The sequence below is a fragment of the Temnothorax nylanderi genome, unplaced genomic scaffold (assembly GCF_030848795.1).
Source record: "Temnothorax nylanderi isolate EJ_2023f unplaced genomic scaffold, tnyl_v1.0 TNYL_tig0017_pilon, whole genome shotgun sequence".
Taxonomy (NCBI): domain Eukaryota; kingdom Metazoa; phylum Arthropoda; class Insecta; order Hymenoptera; family Formicidae; genus Temnothorax; species Temnothorax nylanderi.
This window is the reverse complement of record NW_027249079.1, coordinates 1,009,725-1,031,332: the sequence shown is the minus strand read 5'-3', so window position 1 is coordinate 1,031,332 and position 21,608 is coordinate 1,009,725. Positions and strand designations below refer to the sequence as shown.

The 21,608-nt window shown below is 42.6% G+C and overlaps 1 protein-coding gene across 2 annotated transcripts in view; it reads right to left on the bottom strand.

Annotated features, from left to right (window-relative positions):
* LOC139768649 (solute carrier family 7 member 14) overlaps positions 1-21,608 on the bottom strand; it is a 79,075-nt gene that overhangs the window by 7,741 nt on the left and 49,726 nt on the right. For both annotated transcript variants that reach the window (XM_071699059.1, XM_071699060.1), the window contains exons 5-13: positions 14,062-14,270; positions 3,807-3,978; positions 3,057-3,240; positions 2,807-2,931; positions 2,077-2,330; positions 1,283-1,525; positions 640-784; positions 289-382; positions 42-169 (exon numbers count right to left, since the gene is read on the bottom strand). In XM_071699059.1, the coding sequence (XP_071555160.1) occupies positions 42-169; positions 289-382; positions 640-784; positions 1,283-1,525; positions 2,077-2,330; positions 2,807-2,931; positions 3,057-3,240; positions 3,807-3,978; positions 14,062-14,270 (1,554 nt within the window). The remainder of the gene's footprint in view (positions 1-41; positions 170-288; positions 383-639; positions 785-1,282; positions 1,526-2,076; positions 2,331-2,806; positions 2,932-3,056; positions 3,241-3,806; positions 3,979-14,061; positions 14,271-21,608) is intronic.

Sequence of the window (21,608 nt, the reverse complement as noted above, 5' to 3'; positions counted from 1 at the left end):
GTAAAAGAAACTTCATATTTAACATGAATATAAGTTTGTACCGAGAGTCATCCAGACTGTAAACCTAACAAGGGTGAGGATACTGAGCTTGAAGATGAGATAAATGTTGACGGTAACGGCGATCGCGGGGACGAAGGGTAAGCCTGGAGTCATGAACATTACGCTGCTCCTAAAACAAAAAGGATAATGCAGGGAGTTAGCACTTAGATCATTAAACCATTTTATGGATATGCTTCGCAGTTTGCGAATTACGCGGGATTGAAAATTATGATCGAATAATCCTGTTACCTATTTTGCGGCTTTCTACTGATGACGAGAAGTATACCGATTATGGCAAAGAAAAATAAAAATAGTAGTATCGTTGTAAATGTTCCCATGTTACCTGAAAGAAAAAAGATGTGAAATCTCGATCGAGATACGTTTACAGCGTCTCGTGAAATTAATCATGTAAATAAAAAAAAGTTTGCAAAATTATTTGGAATATTGTGCTTCAGAATTATATCTCTTTAATATTATATGAGTTAATTTATTACACTCTTTTTCTTCTTTTTATTGTATCAAAATATTGTATAGAACATTTGATCAATTTCATAAGAAACTGTATTTGTTAATACATTAAAAACAGCGTAAATTCCTCACCCATCCCACAGACGATAATCAAGTCAAAAATAAGGATCAATAAATATAAGATCCCAACGAGCTTCATGACGTAACGTCCTGACGCCTCTGTCGCAGGACCTCTGTCCACCCACGGGAATATTGCAGGACAAAGGTATTGCGCCGCCTACGAAGTGTCACGATTTATTAGCTTCGTAATAATCGCAGGGTCCTTCGGTTAAGAAATATTTTACGTGCAATTCTTTATATATAAAAATTAGAACAATATTCAATAATACAAAAATTTTGTTCGTTATCCGCACTTCAAGCATCAATTGACTAAATGCATCAGAAACTTTAAATCTTAGAAAAGAATGTATTCAGAATTGATCAATTATATTAAAATTCTAAAAGTACAATAAAAAAATTTTCTAAATTTTTATCAAGTGAATTTAGCTTCGAAAACCTAGCATTTTAAAAGTAGTTCTGATTCTCCCTTTTTCGCATTGAGGGAATCTGATAAAGTAAAGACGTTCATATAACTACCGTGTGGAAATCTAATATAAAACAAAAAGTCATTCGTATTGGATAAATAATCGGGCAGAATCCTATCGTTTATTGAATATACTACGACTTGGGTGACCTTATTCCACCGATCGATCGCTCTTCGATTACTGATCACTACCTGCAGCCGACGCTGTAGATAATTCAACGGTGGCCCTATGATCGGCGTGTTTCCGGGATACTGATGAGCGCTACCGCAACTCGAGGCGGCCGCGGCCGCGTGCACGCTGCCGTAGAATTTGTTCTCCGTTCTGTCGCTGACGAGATACTGATCGTCCTTACCCAATCCGACCTCGTCCTCCTCGCCGCCGTACGTGTCGTCCGAATCCGGCGACGAGCTGTTGGCCCTCCTCACCCGCCGCACCTGGAACGGCGCGACGCTAATTTCAAAATTGCGCAATCTCGCTTTAGTCCATTCCAGCAGCCCGTTACGCGGTTGATCCAATTTTCTTCGTCAACGTAGCAACGGGGGAAGAAATTCCCCGTTTTAAAAAGGGGAAAAGACTGGAATGCCGTTATCTTGAAAATTTTAATGGCAAAAGAGATAAATTTTTGCCTCTTATATACCTAATAAAAAGTTTTTCACTATATTGAAATATAAGAAGAAAAATTCAGGAAGAAAGAAAAGAAAATTATGTTGCAAGAAATTCATAAAGGCGACATATAAAATGAATAAACGTTGGAAGTGATTTAACACGAAGAAAATGCCGAGCACAGAAACGCGTGCAAATAACTGCCAAAATGGAGCTATATACGAAAACGAGGAGAGCGTAGAACTGAAGAAATCGAGGGGAAAAAATCTCGTTTTCTCGTCGAGACGAAAGGAGGTTCTTTATAATTACGCGGCGATGGAGGCGAACGACGCGGGCTGTTCTGTCGTTTTTTGACGCGCAAACGTGAGCAACCGAGTCTCACCGTGACACGCTGGCCGTTGTTGGTGGTCGTAAGCTCCGACTGGGTCGTCTGTACCGAGTTCAACGCGGTCGCAAGCTGATCGGGCCTGAGCTCCTTGCCGTAAGTCACTTGGCCGTTCCCCTGCGTCTCCTTCGTGGGCGATCGACACGGCGTCCGCAGGCTCTGCGGCAGCAATTCGATCAGATTCGTCGAATGCGGCTGGTACCGCAATATCAGCACGCACGTGGACACCAGGGTGTACGCCAACAGGGTACCTGCAGTGTTCAACCGCGAACGGGAAACCTAAACGTGGCTCTTTCCCAGCATATTCACCGCGCTACTTCATTGTAATTCAATTCGTGCGACGGTTTTAATACTTGACGAACGAAAAATGTGCATACAGGTCCACGGCAACAGGACGCTCAATTGGAAACTGAATTGTAAAATCGACATGCAAGAAACAAAGTTTATTTAAACGGAAAGATTCACAACCATCAGAATTTTATTCCACGCAATTTTATACTGCATTGTCGATTTGTATAAAGTGAGGCTTAAAAAATATATATTTATTAAAAGATATTTATTAATTTATTCGTAGAGCAGACAGTAATGATTTAACTACATTATTACAATTAATAATAATTGTTGTTTTTTTTTTTAGATAATCAATAAGTATGGAAAAAAGCTATACTCCATTCATCTCCAAAGTTTGTTTTGCGATAAATAGAAATCATTCTAGATAACATCTTACCGATCGACATCATCTCCACCAACACCTCCAGTTGAATCAGTAGCGCAGCGAAAGCGGCACATATACCGGAAGTTAGAGTCGCAATTGCGGGAGTGCCAGTCGCCGGCCAAACTTGGCTGAGGCTCCTGCGGAAGCGAAATGTGCGCGTTAAACCCTAATCCGGAGTCACACCCGTCTCAGCCGTCCTTAACAATTCATCTCATCGCCGTTTCGACGTTTCGGCGTTTTTACCCTGCGTCTTGATCATTACCGAAATATAAGGCCATCCTGAGCCATCGCGTAGACTATTCTAGGCATCGGAAACATGCTGCCGAACATGGAGACCGTCAGGCCCGCCAGCGCACCGATCGCGACGATGTACTTGCACTTGTAGGCCCCGACTTGGCCGAACATCTCCACCAACGCCGAATCCTGATCGACCTGATCGTACGGAACTGAAACACGAGGTACGCGAGAGTACGTGCTGGGAACTCTGCAACGCCAGCCCTTCCGTCCCGCGCGATACCATCGTCCCGATATCATATAAATTCGAGTGAAACTCTTGCGAGTTTCACCCGGCAATCAATATGCTAATAATAACGATTTTACACGAAGCGTAACAATAATATACCTGACACAATAGTCGTAATAATGCTAAAGTTTCAACAACTCTCGTTTACGAACAAGTTTCGTATAATAATTTTATTCTCCATTGTTTCCCCGGGCACCGTTACATTCCAGTTTGGAATAAAGTTGTGATAAAATTGATTCTGATACCGAGATGGAGGCGGCTCTCGATTCGCCGATAGCGAACAAAGAGACACGTAGCCCTAAAGTGACTCTGCGTCTCGCATCAACAGTTATATTCGAATTTTGAGAAGTGAGCGTGAAAACGCAGCGACAAAACCAAAAGAGCGAACACATCGTGCCTGTCGTGAGTACGAGACGTGAATAGGCGTACATTTTCATTAATGAAGGGCCAACAAACGATCGAACGGCCGTTGTTTAACAGTCTACTCACCAATCAGTGTCAAGACCATGCTGCTGGTGACGTAAGCGACGAGAATTATGATCAACGACGAGACTATGGCGAGGGGGATACTCCTCTTCGGATTCGTCGCCTCCTCGCCGGTGGTGGCTATTATGTCGAAGCCGATGAAGGCGTAGAAACACGTCGCCGCGCCGGTGAAAACCTGTGAAGGGAAAGAGAGAGATCCAGTTTTTCATCGCGTCTCGGACAAAGTGTATTGCGACGGAGACTGATCGGACACCGAAATACGATAAAGCGGAGAGAAAATAAGATATCTAACGGAAATCCGAGATGGGAAAATCGAGTTGCGCGCTCAAACAGAGCTACGGTCCTTTAGGTAAATGTCATAGCGCTTTTATTGAACTGTAGAATTTACCGTTGAATTCACTTCGCATTCGTGGGATGATATGCGGTATTCGCGTCGGCGTATCGTTTGATTTAGCAACAACGCCCATTACGAGGGCGCGTATAAAGTAATTAATTGGAGATCGATAAGAATAGCTGATTGTCCGACGTGAGTCGCTTTGCAACTATCATCGCGGCCTTCGTCGCCCTTAGTCAGATTTGCTGAAAGTGTCGCCCTTTGAATATTATATTAAATTTACATATTTCACCCCTGGTCGACGCGCTTATGAATTTTTGATGAACTCCGTGAAAATAAGATTGAGAGACGTTGCTTAAATATAATCGGCGTACAGTCAATCACAAAGAAAAAGTTATTCATTCGTGCATCTGCTTTGGAAAATAAATAAAAAGATCCGCAAAATATCGCGATTACACGCTGTCCCCCCGACGTTAAGAAAAACGTCGATCATTCGGACAACGCCACTCCCTCCCTAATAATCGATTTAATTATCCGAAAGGAAGTAGAGAGACGAAGGGAGGGAGATCCAAAGGTCGCCGGACGGAAATGCTGAAATTTAAATTTTCACCGGTAGCGTGGAATCGGGCGAGAGAGATTACGCGGTGGAGTTTCGGGTAAGGACGGTAAGGTTGACATGAATTTTCGCGCGCGGCGAGGGGGTGGGCGTTGTGTAACCGGTACTCCCCAGTTTCATTACGTCCCCTATACATTTTCGTCGCTGCGCCCACGTGCGGATGTGTTGCACAAAAGCGCAGGTAAATCGCGACTAAAGGTCGGGCAAGACCCATTTACAGATATGTCGCTCGAATATTCCGGCGATGTGAAATCCGAGAGTTTCAGCCTGTCGCGGAATGTTCCATTAGTCGAGGGTAAAGAAATCGCGAGCGTGGGACGCGGCGACCGTTACCCCGAACAATGCCGAACGTTCGCCTCGAAAGGCGTTTGTACTGGGGTACGCAAGTTTCTTGCGGAAACAAAGGAATTAATAACGAGGGCGCACGGACGACGTTAGTGCTGGTCTACAACCTTGCTTTAAAGGATATTTAAGCTCTAAGCCGTAAGAAATTGACCAATCACAATGGAATGTGAGGAGAATACTCGACTGTGATTGGTCAATTTCTTACGGCTTAGAGCTTATAAATACCTTTTAAAGCAAGGTTGTAGACCAGCACTTACGCACGGACCTTCCTTCGAACTTTCGGAGACCAGCCATCGCGTCGCCATTGTTCTTTGACGGAACTTGCGTTTCAAATTAATTATCCGGGCTAAAAGCGTTCTATTTCCGCGGGGGAGGGCACGGGGAGAGAGAGATCGGAGTTTTCAAATCGCTCGTGGTGATATGCAAAACCGCGCACCGCATAACTTGCCGAGTATTGAAAGATGTATAGATTTCCATGTTCGCAAAAAACAAAGAAACTACAAAGAAAATTACGCGTGCGCGCGACGTAATCCGGATATACACTCGCTCGAACTTCTGTTGCCGCTCATGCTGTCGACGGCGCAGTCGCGTTTCGAGTTAATTATCCGAGAAGAAAATGTTCCGCTTTCGTAAAGGATAAGGAATACAACAAAGACGGTCGGATTTTATAAGGCGATGTATGAGCAGTAAAGCGTAGGAACATTGAAAGAGAACATGGGAAAAGGCTCCTAAGGAAGGTCGTGAATCTTTCAGCGGGACAGCTGACCCTGTTGGCTCTTGCACACGTTATCCCCTTCATCCGTACAGAACTTCTATCTCTAAATATTGCCTTACACTGGAGAATAATTCCGTCTACACATTATTGTATTAAAAAAAAAAAACGGAAAGTATAAATACATTCTAAAAAAATAAATAGGACGTGTTTTAATATTTTGACTTATGAATGTTATAATGCGTGATACAGAGACGAGAAAATTATTTTGTCATTTTAATTTCAGTTTATACACTGGAGCTTATTACCTAACCTCCACGCTCCCCTACGCGATATCTTTCCAAGTTGTGAAGAAGAGGTAGATTTGAGATAGAAGGGGAAACAGTAATTTATGGTCGCCCATTATCGAGGAATTAGTGCCTTTTCCAAGTAAATTACATCGCGCTGAACACTAAGTCGCCATAAGCGAGTAAATTAAAAAATGCTGTAACGAGGCGCGTCGTTATGCATTAAGAGACCGGCGATCTCACTCCTTTCGTCGACGAACCACTTCGTCTCGTTCCTCATCCCACCTCCGCAATTTCAGCGGATGTAAACTATTTAGAGCAGATCCTTGGTCGAAATATTTTAAAAAGAAGAAGCTTTATGTTTTTGGGCCAAATTCTCCGCACATTTCAACGAAATTCCACCTTATATTCTGTACTCAGTCTACGAAAGCTGCAATCCGCGCCCGCGGAACGTAATTTTGGTACGTGAAAGATCATTCCGACATCCAGCAGATGCTTTCACCAGTATGCTTTCATTACAAATACGGCTATTATTCTATATAAAACGTAGAATATTCATGGGCAAATAAGAATGAATAAGTTCAGAAAAACTTCACATTTTTCTTGAAAATATCGCGACGTAGAGATGCGGCTGGAAACGTATATTGCACCGGAAGGAAAGGAATAAATCTTCAGAGAGAGCAACCACACCAGAAAGCCGGGTGCATCCTCGTATTACGTATTTCGTCTGATTGATTTATTCTCCGGTTTCGACGGGAATTGCGCCCGCAAATGGAGCGCTCAAACATCGGTAGAGCCACAGCCGTAAACAATAAACAAGCGTGTTCTAAACGAGAGAGAAGGAGAGGGCAGAAAAAAGAGGTCGAAATAAAAAAAATTATCAAGTGTTAAAGTAGAAAAAGAGATTGTCATCAAATATCGCGGTAGTCTTAATTGGCATATTAATAAATTAAGTCAGACATTAGAAAGAAATCTCTGAAATACAAGTAAAATTATTTCACGCTCGATATTTATGAAATAGATTACGAAATGTTTATGTGTGGTCTCTACATTTGGTCTCTCATTTGGTCTTCATTCGGTAATTTCTCATCTCTAACTTATTAAATTATCATGTTGAATAATGCGTGATGAAAGTTTAATTAGGGTAAACTCGGGTAAGATGGCCAACTCATGTTCATTCGATGTTTCATGGCGAGCTAGATTGAAAGAACGTAGGTTGGCCATCTTTCCTCTATGGCCATCTTACCCGAGTTTACCCTATTCATTCATGATAACGTATATCTTATGTAAGAGGCACTCGTGATTCCGCCGCATTGCGTTACATTTTCCCCGTATCGGTATAGATATTTATGAGAATCGTGAAGACGTGGTATTTTATCCAGGAAATATGTAACGCTCCCATCAACTGAGGCATCGTTAGTCCAGTCACTATGTACATTTAAAAAAGACATAATTCTGACCCAGGATTTTTCTTTTGGGGGGTGTTGGGGGGCTCAAGAAAAGCTTAATCTCAAGTTTTCGACCTCTGTTTCCCGTGTGCTTTTTTTACGGGAGTAAAAAATGTGAAAAAATGGTTTTTCCGCGATAACTCAGTTTCTAATAAAGTTACAAGGTCGAATCAGAGCTCATTTTAAAGCTTTTTTTACGCTCTACAAATTATGTCGTATGACATTTTTACGTATGATCGATTGTTTTCGAGACATCGAACGAGAAAGGGAAATAAAAAAGTATGTTATTTAGTTTTTTTCTTTTTACTCATTATTGTCGTCCGAAATTGCAAAAATGCTTCAAATAAAACTTGTAGAGCGTAAAAAAACCTACAATTTTTATTTGTTATTCATTTCATTTCGTTGAAAATTACGCCTTGTAGAGCGCTTCAAAGTGGAGAGTCGTCGCCATCGCGTCAGCGGCGCGTTGTTTACGTCGATACGCGGCACCGACCGCTTTCGCTAAGATTTTCGACTTTATTGACGCAAAAAAGTAACATAATAGGTGTTTTTTATAGGATTTTTCCCGCTCTACAAGTTACGATCAGTGATATTTTGGCGTACGATCGATAGTTTTCGAGATATCGAACGAGAAAAGGAAAAATTGAGCATTTTTGTTCGTTTTTTTTTCTATTTTATCGTTTTTCGCACACGAATCTGTATAAACGCTTCAAATAAAACTTGCAAAGCAATAAAAATCGTAAAATGTTTTTATTTATTACTTTCATTTCGTTGAAAATTCCATATCGCACTACGCAAAGTTGCAAATAAATCTTGCAAAGCCTGAAATTATTGTAGCTATTTTGAAACCGTCAAGTTTTCTTAAGGGAATCAAACACGTATTTGCCATTGCAGATAGTTGTTTTGACACGAAAATTGTTCATTACTTAATAAATAACAAGTTATTCGTATCTTGAACGTTTTGGTCGTGGCTGATTGTCGCCATCGTCTTCTTGAAGTTGAACCTCGTTCGGGTGTTGCTCGTCGTCTTCGTCGTCGTTGAAATAGTCATCCATTTCACTTGCCATAATTTCTGCCGGAGTTATCGAATTCAGGCATGTTTGTCCGGAACAGTGATAGCAAATCATCGAACATTTAATGCCTGCTTTTCGGCAACCAGACGAGCCACTGCAGTTTCCCTTGCATTTACATGAAATTAACTGCAGTAGCTCAGCAGGCGCAGGTGGGGCTTGACTATTTCAACGACGACGAAGACGACGAGCAACACCCGAATGAGGTTCAACTTCAAGAAGACGATGGCGACAATCAGCCACGACCAAAACGTTCAAGATACGAATAACTTGTTATTTATTAAGTAATAAACAATTTTCGTTTCAAAACAACTATCTGCAATGGCAAATACGTGTTTGATTCCCTTAAGAAACTTGACGGTTTCAAAATAGCTACAATAATTTCAGGCTTTGCAAGATTTATTTGCAACTTTGCGTAGTGCGATATGGAATTTTCAACGAAATGAAAGTAATAAATAAGAACATTTTACGATTTTTATTGCTTTGCAAGTTTTATTTAAAGCGTTTATACAGATTCGTGTGCGAAAAACGATAAAATAGAAAAAAAAACGAACAAAAATGCTCAATTTTTCCTTTTCTCGTTCGATATCTCGAAAACTATCGATCGTACGCCAAAATATCACTGAACGTAACTTGTAGAGCGGGAAAAATCCTATAAAAAACACCTATTATGTTACTTTTTTGCGTCAATGAAGTCGAAAATCTTAGCGAAAGCGTTCGGTGCCGCGTATCGACGTAACAAACGCGCCGCTGACGCGATGGCGACGACTCTCCACTTTGAGGCGCTCTACAAGACGTAATTTTCAACAAAATGAAATGAATAACAAATAAAAATTGTAGGTTTTTTTACGCTCTACAAGTTTCATTTGGAGCATTTTTGCAATTTCGGACGACAATAATGAGTAAAAAGAAAAAAACTAAATATTATACTTTTTTATTTCCCTTTCTCGTTCGATGTCTCAAAAACAATCGATCATACGTAAAAATGTCATACGATATAATTTGTAGAGCGTAAAAAAAGCTTTAAAATGAGCTCCGATTCGACCTTGTAACTTTATTAGAAACCGAGTTATCGCGGAAAAACCATTTTTTCACATTTTTTACTCCCGTAAAAAAAGCACACGGGAAACAGAGGTCGAAAACTTGAGATTAAGCTTTTCTTGAGCCCCCCAACACCCCTCAAAAGAAAAATCCTGGGTCAGAATTATGTCTTTTATAATCCGTTTTTTTGTACATAGTGACTGGACTAGTATGTCAAAGGGGTCCCGGAATCTCTCCCGCGCTCACTGCAATGCGGAATTACCGTCATGCAGACGTATATACGCGGTGGCACTTAAGCGGATTTTCCCATCTTTTCACATACCCGCGATACATCTTTTCGTACGGGTCCTAACTTCGGTTACAGTCCGCCGGTGAAATTATGCCACGTTCTCGGACGGAATTCAGATTGAGGATGTACGTGACGCCTCGGATCGGCTTTGGACGCGGCAAGGGTTTAGGGACGAGGGTCGCAAAGAAATCGGAGTTGCTTCCGGTTTGCCCCACCCCCCTCCTCCGACCACGAACTGTCTATCTTCCTGAAACTCGGCACTCTCCTTTGCGGAATACTCAAAAGGATCTCGCCCCTTTGTTTCCAGCCTGCGAAACGGTGGCCGGATTTCTTCCCGTCTCCGCGCTTTTCCACAGCGTCGATCTTGTGTTAATATTTGGCGGACCGAAAAGCAAATTGTGGTAGACGGGGCGAAGTCGCAATTTACGCGTAATTTAACAGAAAGAAAATCAAGATTACGCTGTAATGACTTCTGATTTCTCCACCAAGCATCTGAACCTTGCGGCAACAGAATTCTCTCCCATCTGGCATATTAGTGCAATAATAATTCTATAAGATAAAAGATTTGTTAAAATAACGATCAAACAGGTGCAACAGTTAATATTTTGAAAGTACCTCTTTTATAGTTGTTTGTTTACTTCTATACTGAATGCCCTTTTATGCTCCTATATACTATGTCTCATACTTTAAAAGAAAGGTATACGTGTGTCTTTCACAAAGAAAGAGACGCTCGTATCTCGCAAAGAATTGCAAGGCATTAATTTCAGAGACCGCGTGGTCGGTAATACGATCACGGGAGTAAGGTCGATCTGTCGTCGCGAGATTAAACGATTGTGGCAAGTCAGCCCCGGTCTGTCGTGAACAGGATGCTCCGCGAACTGTGCGCGACACGTAGGCATCGCGATCTGTAAAAGTCAAAGGTGCCGCCTCGGCACGTGCCGACGCGCCGATATCGAGGATATCGAGGACTATCGATACGGAAAAGACTCGTTCCAAGTGAACGGACGTAGATAATTCCCGCGGAAATAATTCTCATCGAATTATCGCTAGTAATGCATGCAGTAACAATATCGGTGGAAAAATGTAAGCGGGCTACGCAAAAAATACATGAAAAAATTCGCTGAAATTACAAAAGGTCATTAGATAATTGGGTCATTGTATAAGCTGGTTAAATATTTGTACGTGGAGCCGTGGGTCTCCAAACCGAATCGAATTTATCAAATAGAAGAGCTGTCGCTACACCGCGTAATATTATTTCATGTAAATCTTGGGAAATTCGGACGGATTGCACTGTATTACGCACGAGCCTCACATTTCCTCGTTAGAGCACTATCACATTTCTTGATATCCTAAATTGACGAGAGCATCATTAATTACGTCTCCGCAGATTCGACGCATTAATACGAGTAATAAAATATTACGTGAAACTAGGTACTCCATACGAATGAATTTCTAGCCCCGTCAACTACTCGGTCACCATTCGTTTTAATTCGAGTGTGACATTGTGTCATATGGCGATCGTTGACGAGGCAGAATAAAGTTGAAAAAAAAGAGCTCAACGTTTTGCACAGTGCGCGAAATAATGGCTGCGGTTTCGCCGCCACTCGAGATGCGCGCAAAAATGGTCGATATCGTATACGAATGCACACAATATACACGTTGTCATATTACGGTACCGCGCGTCATCGCGGACAATGTCGTTCTCCCGGATCCTATAACGTCGGCTACAGTCGATCGCAAAAGTAGACAAAATGATTGTCGTTATCTTTATCAGGTGAAAAATGTTACGTTATCGGATAAGAGCGGTGCAATATTTCGTAAATTGCACATTGTTTTAGCAATAATAAATTGTAGAAACGTATAATATGGTTGGAAACGCCGGAACAATGTATTCTTTTAATAAATGATCGTAATAATATATTTAAAAAGTTACGCATAAAGTTATTTATAAAAATCTTAGAGAGAAAGAGAAAGAGAGAGGACAGGAAATATATTTTTAACGTAAATAGAAAATCGCAAATCTAAAAAAAAAAAAGAACAAAGAGATGCTTGTTATTTAAGCTCGGAGAGTTACTTATCGTCTCGTAACATAATAAAATGAAAAATTGTGTTAAAGGGAATTTAAATGTCCGATGCTGGTGCAGCAAACGCGCGCGAAGCCGCTATCGCGAAACACGTCGAATTTTCTTCAACGGGCGCGATATAAACGCCAGCAGCGGAAAACGGGAAGAGAGAAAGAGGGACAAAGACAGAGGGACGAAACGCCAGCCGGGATTGCCGGATCTGTTTTTGCAGGCAACCCGGTTCGGACAGGTTTTTAATTTATTTCCCTTGGGGATCGTACGCGAAGCGTACGCGAATTATATTATTCTTGGCGCGGCGAAACGGGAGACGGGGAGATGGTTCGAGCGGAGCAGTTCTCGTCGATGCGCACACCTCTTTCCTATCGTCGCGCTAATGGTTCACATGTCACTTGATCCTTCGAACAATTTTTCGGTTATATGCGGCGATATGCGAACCGTTATTACATTTAGCGTACGCCATTGTACTTCGTATCTTTATCCATGTACCAATTCCTTCTCTTTTGTACCTAATAAACAGAAGATTTTTCCCATTGCTACACGTGTCACTTATATATTTAACTTTCTCTTCTCTATACAAAAATTGTATAAATTATATTTATCTACACGAAGATATATCTTTCGGGGTCAATTATCGTACTATCGATTCACGGTAAATAAAGTTAAGTCGAGTCAGATTCTCCTCCGCTATCTGGAAATGGTTCTGCAGATAACCATCCTGCATTCCCCGAGCGTGCAAACACGTTCGGAAATTCGAACGGTGCAGCAGGCTCTCGTTCTTCACACCCCGCGGTCTCTATTTCTCTCGACCGTCATCCAAACGGCGTTCCCGATATCCCAGGGCTCTATCTCGCACTATCGATTGCCGCAGGCATCGCCGTCGCCGCGTCGCGTCGCGTTCTGTTCACCTCTCCCTGTGTCCCCGTGAACGATACGAGGCGCCGTTTTCCACCATCGTCCTATCTCTTCGCGATTACTGTCCTCTCTCGGTACATCTGTCGGGCCGACTCGGTGCAACAAGTTTGCCATTGTTCCGCATAACTGTCCTAAGCCGCGGGCGGAGAATCCCTCGACCGAACCTTGGCGACGGCGACCTCGCACCTCAAGCGACTGGAGTTTCGCGCGGATTGCTCGGAATCTTCCCTCGTCATTACGCGTTACGATATTCAGAGGTTTGTCTTGTTCAGTAAGACTGACGATAGACAACGGTGATTATACAAAATAGCGAGAAGTTTGAACGATTTCTTTTAATATTCCGTCATTTTCGGCATTTATTATTAATATGTCAGTATCTCGCACGTATAGCAATTTTTATTATTAATTTTCGTAGGAGAATGTGTACTGTACCACTAAATAAAAATGTTTTCAAAGTTGACTTTGTCGGCGATATCTCTTCTCCTTTTCATTCTGAAACCGATCTCCTCATAATACCTTAAACAAACATCAAAATAGCGCAGTATGCGACTCCGTCTGTCGCTGGCATAGGGCACGAGCGCGAGGGCGAGGGGATCGGACTTATGAAAGCAGCTGGAAAAAGACACGCCGAGAGGGCTTCAGCCGAGAGGGCTTTTTCATCCTGTCTCCAGCCACTCATTGTTTTTTTTCTTTTCGTTATCCGCGCTGAGAACCGTGCGACAAAGGCTGCTGGCGTTAATACCGCTGCATTGCGAATTACCATTGTTTAACAACCCTTTGTCTTTGAAATTATTTATATGGAATTTGTAAAACAAATGAACAGGAGATATCGCTTTGTTTTACGAAACGATATCATAAAAATCTAACGTTTTAATTAATTCTCTTATTGAATTCATGCATCTTCCCCAAGTTCGATATTTCTTGTTTTTTAATTCTTGTTATGTTGTCATTCTTTAATCTTGTCTTATTTTTTTACGTATTAAATATTTTATTTTACGCGAAATTATTTTACGTCATTGCCTTATCATTTGTAAAACTTCTCAGTCTTATTTAATCTTACGTAGAACTACAATCAGCCCTCTTATTGTTAGACTCTGTCTATTATGCACCCTGTACTTACCCCGCTCCAGCCAAAGGGAAGGAAACCGTTATGCTCGGACCAATTGTCGGAATCCACGTAAAACATGCCCGCCGCCATGACGAAGACCCAAACGGCGAGATTGATGGCGTTCAGCACATTGTTGAACACCAGCGATTTCTTCACCCCCGCCGCCATTAGCAGCATCATGAGTATCGTGATGACGAACGCGAGAAAATCTGGCGGCCGTCCTGGGAACAAACGTGATTCGAAACTTCAGTGAAATTTATTAAAAATGCATAATCCACTTATATAAATGGTGAATGTGTTGATTATAGTAATGCGAAAAAATCTGGCGGCCGTCCCCTAGAACAACCGTGATGCGAAACCTCGATTCATGAGAAATGCAGAATCGTCCTATATAAATGACGAACCTGAAAAAAAATAGATAAAAACATAACTCAGCTCTCACAAGCAGGTGAAATAAGACGCTTAATTTGAAAAAATGCTACTGTCCTTAAATAAAATAATTTTCATTTCGAAAAACCATCGAATCAACGAAGTTTAATTGCCAATTTACCTCGATTTTTGAAGCTAAAACAGTAACTGAAAAATGTTGGCTACGTGAACGTAGCGTACGCTATATACATATATTTTACGTCGATAGCATGTTGAACGTGCCAATCTAGTTCGTTGGGTTCTTTTCTGATATCTATTATCACCTCACTCTTTAACGTACGGATAAGATTCGCTGAACAGGATTGAATTAATGGATCGTTAATTCTATCGACATTTTGCACGTGTGAGGGGAAAATTTCAACCGGCAACTAACTGTAAATGCATCGGCGAACGATTGCGATATGTTCGAACGGCAAAAATCTTTGTATTCGCTAACGACAGAAAAAAGTACCTGAATGCCCGAGATTCTTACTCGTCAAATTACTCGGATCTCCTCCCCTACGCTTATAGCTCGAGTACGACATTCCCGTGACAGCCGTGACGTGGAAGAAACCCGAGGCGGAAATTCTCCAACAAGCGGAAAACCGACGTAATTCATGCGGTCGGAGATAATCGGGCGATCCTCGGGCGAGAACAAAAAAAAGCAGCGGTTTTTTTCGGGGAAGCATGCATAAAGCTCGCTACTTTCATTCAAGCGCTCGCGCCGCGGTTGGAAAACCTCTGCAGAAAAATCGGTGAAAGGAAACTGCAGCTAAAAATTCATTCTGCGAAACAAATAAATTCTCGGTATATATTCGGGGTGTAGAATAAATTTCCGCTAACTTGTATCGGTATAGCTATCTACCTTTGGCGGAGGAAAAGCGATCACGTTGCGCGTCGACCGTGTTATCGTGTTTCCGGTTACCATATAGGAGAAACTTAAATCGCGCCAGAAGGGAGTAACTACGCTTCGCGATGAATAAAGATTGCCGTATTATTCAAAACAGAAGGAAACAATCTGCTTGGCCGACTTCTTCGAGAGAGAAACTCGCGAGATTGCTGATTAATTTGTTCCGACACTGCAGCGATTTCCCAAAGCCCCTCTGAATTGCAAAGGCAAAATAATCCACGCGCCGGCGCCGCGGCACTATATTCTACGGGCAACGCGAAGAATCGAACGCGTTCCGTACGATTCCGTCTCGATTCCGTTAGCCCTGTTGCTGATTCATTTCCTTTGCAGCGTCGATGCACCAGGCTACGCAAACGAAAGAGGCAATTTTCAGCTGAATCAAACGGTTTTGATCACTCAAGCGACCCGCTCGATCTCTACGTCGGCGAACGCGCACGTTTGTACGCAAATACAATCGTCGAGCGATGTGCAAAATGCGTTGCCGGTTGAAAGACCGCGATCAAACACATGGACAGGTACGAATATAAACGCAACTATATACAGATGTTAACGATAAAAACGCGGCGAATTTCGCGGCGCAAATATAGTGTTTCGAAGTCAAGTTCCGAAACGCTAATCCCTAAAATATGGGTGCGATATCTATTTTAAATATTTAAGCGTTTATCATTATAAACAATAAAATATATATCTATCTCCTGATAAATGTTAAATGCATTTCTAAACGTGCAGAAATAAAAGCTTGCATATATGACTAACTCTAATTGCTTATTATTTAAAAATTATTGCACCCTCAACGTTCATTCAGGTGTAATTACTTTCACCCTCTCGACTGTCGTTGCTTCTCATTAAATTCTTTCGAACGGAAGATATTCTGCATGAAAGGATTGAAATATTGAATTGTACGACTTGTAGGCGGGATGAGCCTTTGAAAGTCGAGCATCGAGGATCTAAAAGAAAACTAGATATCGATATCGAGAGAGATCCTTTACATCGAGACTTCAAAGCTTAGGAATAGCCGACCATCACGAACAATCCGACGCAATTGTGCTCGACGATGAAACCTCGAGAAGGACGCGCTCGTCGCGAGTAAGTAGTATTTAATTCCACAGATCAGACATGATCCCGTAACGAAGAAACTTCCGAGGATCGTGTCGGAACCAGGAACAAAGACGCGAGCATGAAATCAGAATGCGAAATCCGCGCGAGGAATGCCGATCACGAACGTAAATGGCAATATAGGTGGAACCGCGAACTTCGGGATTTATCTCCACGAAATGGAGTGCATGCTTGCACGTCAACCCTCGATATCGAGCGGCTTCGATTGCGGCGCGTTGCATCCACAGACACAACAGTCGATAACGGCGTGGATAAGATGAAATACGTCGCGTCGAGCTAAATGATAAAGCTTGTCCTCTCGCAAAGGAATCGTCTTTCGGAGAGTGAACGCTACGAAGACGGTTGTATTTATTGTCTCTCTCATGAGAAAATATTTTTCCGCGCGTCTCTTTTAGATCTTGATAGAAGCTACTGACTCTGCTATTGATTCTCTTGCATCATGTATGGCAATATTAATATCGAAAAGTGTACAATCGGCAAACGCGATCTCTTTCGATATCTCTCGACCGTTTCCTGTAAACTGTCACGCGAGCATAAACGTCGACGTACAGTAACTGTGACACTTTTCGCATAAGCACGACGGTATTATTGGATAAGTTCAATGGTATCGTTATCTACAACGACGCCGTCGGGCATAAGCCGTGCTGAAGCTAGAGTTCTGATTAAGTATTCCCCCTAACTGCCAGTTAACGATCGCGAGAACAGCGTCAGGAATAATTTTACGAGACAGCGTCGTGTGCAAGCTGTGCCGTATCTCTTGTCGGCTCTGCGAGGCTCCTGTTCCCTCGCAGACTTTGTTCTCGAAAAGATTTAATAGTGGCGAGGCAAAGAAAAAGGCTAAGAAACGAGGTAAATCGATCATTACAGAAAGAACACGTGTTGACTATAAATTACCCATTTCTTTCCGCGAAAATAAGTATGTTCTACATTACGATAACACTTCTTCCTTAAAAACACGGTTCTTCGCATAAAATTCAGTAGGTATTTATTTAAGATTCATTAACTCATCCTCGCGTTAATCAATTCGAAATGAAAATCACTGCCTGTGACGCGCGCCCCGAGAAGCGTCGTAAAATTAGAATATCGAAACGCTATCTCGCTAATTTGGTAAATAAGATGAACTTTCGAATCAAGGAACGATCTCAAGAATCGGACTCTTGTCTCGAAAGACGACAATCGCGATGGCAGACGGACTCCGCGAAAAACACGAAAGCGACACAGGGGGGAACGGGAAGGGTTGGCTACGGCGTCCAGGTGGACAGGTTAAAGAGCATCGGAGCGTGTGGTTCGCGAACCGGTTCGGATCGATGAGGTCCACAGGTGCCAGACCTAGTCTCATCCGCGCAAGCGCCCCTCTCGCACCCCCTCATGCTTTTGTCCTCCCTCCTCCGCGTGCCACCTTCCAACCCTTCGGTCTCTCCTCCACCGCAACTCCATCGTTTTAACCCTCTCCCTCCTCCCGTCCGCCCGACGTTTCTCCAGATCCGTACTCGACCGCCCAATCCCCTACTCCCCTTCCCCCCCGATTCCCGTCTATGTGCAGCGTGCATACCGACCGCAGAACGCGTGTAGCCGAGATACGTACGTATGGAACGTGCGAACTAACGAATTACACGTGTCTGATAAACATCCGAGACGTAAGGTGGTTACCGGCGGCACAGACTGTGCCGGCGGATTAGAGTTGTGCGGGATTGACGAAATCGCGAGGATTATAGCGGATTTAGAAGATAAACTTGGTGGAATGTTTAAACCCGATGTTTCTGAAACTTGTTATGAAGACTTTCAGGCATTTCCCCTCTTTATCAGGAGACTTAAATCCTATCGTGTTAATGCAAAAGTCCAGGGAAGAAGAACCCTGAAGATATCTGGAGGAGGTTTGTAGAGGATTAGGGAAGAGCTCTTCCACGCTCTCACGATACTTCTTTTTTCCCCCGGATTTTTACGATTATTTGGGCAACCGAAGCGACCAATTCTGAGCGATGCGCGAATTCGTCGTGTTATTTCAATATAGAGTCCATCACGAATTACGTCGTTCCGCCGGTATCGATTTCATCGAACATTTTCGCGAAACTTTCATCGTCCCGTAAATATTTTCAAAATTAATCCGACCGACTCTCGACACCGAATTCCGCGGACGCGCGACGCGATTCGGTTCAAGCGCGAACAATTACAGGCTCCCACGCGCGTAACAGCTGGCCGGGTTGCAAACTCATCTGCAAATTCCTGCACGACGCGCGAGGAAAAAGTTAATTAAGGTCGACCGATTTTGCGGCCGCTTGCCGTCGTCGCGGCGCATCCGTTCTCTCTCTCTGCCCTGGCGCGAGTGAAACTTTTCCTCGCTGCCGCGACACGTCTATACAAAGAAGTTTGATAAAGGAAGCCAACCCCTTTGCACACCGAACCATTAATAATTTCGGCTTCCGGGACATTACCTGAAGCGAAACCCTAGTCGTCTTATATATCGTCGTCTTTCCCTAATATCCTTCAAAGTATCTTCCATATTAATATATCCTTTACGCGACAATATTATTTTTCAATCGATACTAAGGATACAGATCCAATTTATAGATAGATTTTATCGACTTTCCCAAGCAATTTGAACGCGTTTAAAAATTTCCTCTAAAGACACCTAATATTATTTCTCAAACCAAACAGATATTTTTGCAAGTTTACGAGTGACTTTCTTTCTCCGCATTTCGCGAAGGAAGGCATGCGCGTGTACTGACACGCAACTTAATCGAACATATTCAACTGCACTTTTGTGCGTCTCGCATACATCAACTTCCGAAAGAGCATATTCTCCCGCGAGACGTAAAGGCACCGACGGAACTTACGAATGGTGTCGGTGTTAACATTTTTCGCATGTCGCGCGTATTAAAAAAACGATGAAAATGTTCTCGCCCTATTCTTATGAGTTTCTGAAACGCGAACGAAATTTATGGGACGTGCGGCATTCTCATAACGTGCGTTAAGTACCGCAAAAAGTTCATTCTTACGTTAGAGCTCCTTTGATTGCACGGGAAATACGTCGAGAGAGAGAGAGAGAGAGAGAGAGAGAGAGAGAGGAAAAAAAGCGCAATATCGCGAGAGCCGCCGTTTAATTAAACTCTTTTTTTTTCTAGAGCTGCACAACGGACGTTAAATAATGGCAATTATATAATAGCCGCGAGCATCGGTATATTATTTAATAAATTTTTCAGTTTGACGTTACTTTCATTACAGAAGCTCTCGACAGTTTCAGTTTACTATTCATTGTCACGGGCGCAACGTGTTGCATGAAAGCGTCATAACCATGGGCAATATTACGCTCTGCGTTATATAGTATTCTATTAATACCGATCGCCGAGAGTATAATGAAAACCGATGATGTCTAACATTTAATTGATATTTATTAATCGCGAGAAACGGGGAACGACGAAACATTTATTTTATTCGCATTTTAATGGATCTGCCGTACGGGCAATTAATTAGACTCAATAACACCGAATTCATATTAATTATTATTGTGCTCCGGCGAGGGATATTGTGTTTTTAATTGCACGGGTTAACAAGTTGCCGCGGTAGAACCGAATACAAGCGACACGCGATAAAATTTACAATCCACACAACCGGCGCGCTTACCTTGTGACTAAATAAATATCGATTTACAACGGTGATAAAATCGATGGGATAAGATATGCGCGACATTCCGTCTCGAGAATAAAGAAACTGGCGGGAATGAAAACGCGGAGGAGGTATCCCTCGTGAATTATTCGTAAAATTGACTGACGGAAAGAGGCTGATTCAAGCAGAAAACGTCGTAACACAAGAAATCACTCACGTCGCTCTTGAATCATTCTCCGCGGGCGGGGGAGTAACGTCGGACTCTTCTCTAGCAATGCCGCGCGCAGCAACAAAATTCAGACGTCAAGAAATTCCGGAGGAATTGGAGCGCGCCGAGAATTCGAGTGGCCTCTGGGGACGGACGAAGGGAAGTTTTCTGCAACATTAGTCTTACGGCAATGTTAATTTTGTTGCATTTATATTTGATCGGAATGGTTCCTGAAAAAAATTGCCAAGTGTCAAACTCGCGAGATGTAGTATTTATCAAATATATGACGTAACGGTCGTGCTTTTTGTCTCAGATAGACGAACTACCCATTTATTGGTATATTCTGTTGTCTCCTCATAGCACGATAACGCGTTTTTCCGATCAACAGCGTCCTAATTAAAATTCGTGGCGTTTTCCCGATACATCCTCCTTAAACATCGACGTTCGCATTAGAGAATATTGGCTTAACGTCCGCTATCAAGCGCCGCTGAACGCGGAATATTCATAAAACGGGCATATGACGCGAATTAGCTGCATTAAATAGTCTACAATTTATGCTCGCATGCGCGATCGATCCGTTTCGGCCAGTGGTTATACGCGTGCGGCGTGTCGTAAATTAATGGACGAATCCCCGAGCCCTCCGGGTTTTCAGAACCTTGTCTCGGAACCTTCGACCTTAATCTTATTAATAGGTTCTTCGATCTTTATTTGATCAAGTTAAATTTGCGCGAGATATAATATACTCAAATAACGTTGCTGCTCGCTGGAATATCCAAAATTTTAATTCCGCGATTCAATTAACAACGAATTTAGTATTAAAAATTTGCGAGAGACTCGCTGCTAAATTTTCCGTAACGAGAACTTGCCTCCACGTTTGCTAAAAAAATCTGTCGTTAAAATTAAGGTCTAGCACCCGACCCGAACGCTTTGTATATAAACGTCGGTCAACAAGGAAAATGCCGGCGTCCAGGGATTTGCCATCGCGCGTTCCCCCCTTTTTTCGCACGTCGACGAAAAGCCTGTTCAGTGAATTAATTCGCTTTAGAAAATTGGATTGGACTCGGTTGAGCGTGGAGATTTTTTTCGAATTAACAATCCCCAGAGCGAAACGTCGCTGTCCCGAAACGTGCGGGGGTGTACGTATTTTATTTGCCGAGCAAACAGTCTTTCGCTCGAGCTATCGTCGCTAATTGTCTGACGCGAGATCGACGAGATTAATGGTGAAACCCTCATTCTTCATTCGCCTTATGCGCAAAGAAGTCAAGGGATATAAAACGTAGTCGACTTTAAATTAGCCGACTTAGGGATCAATGT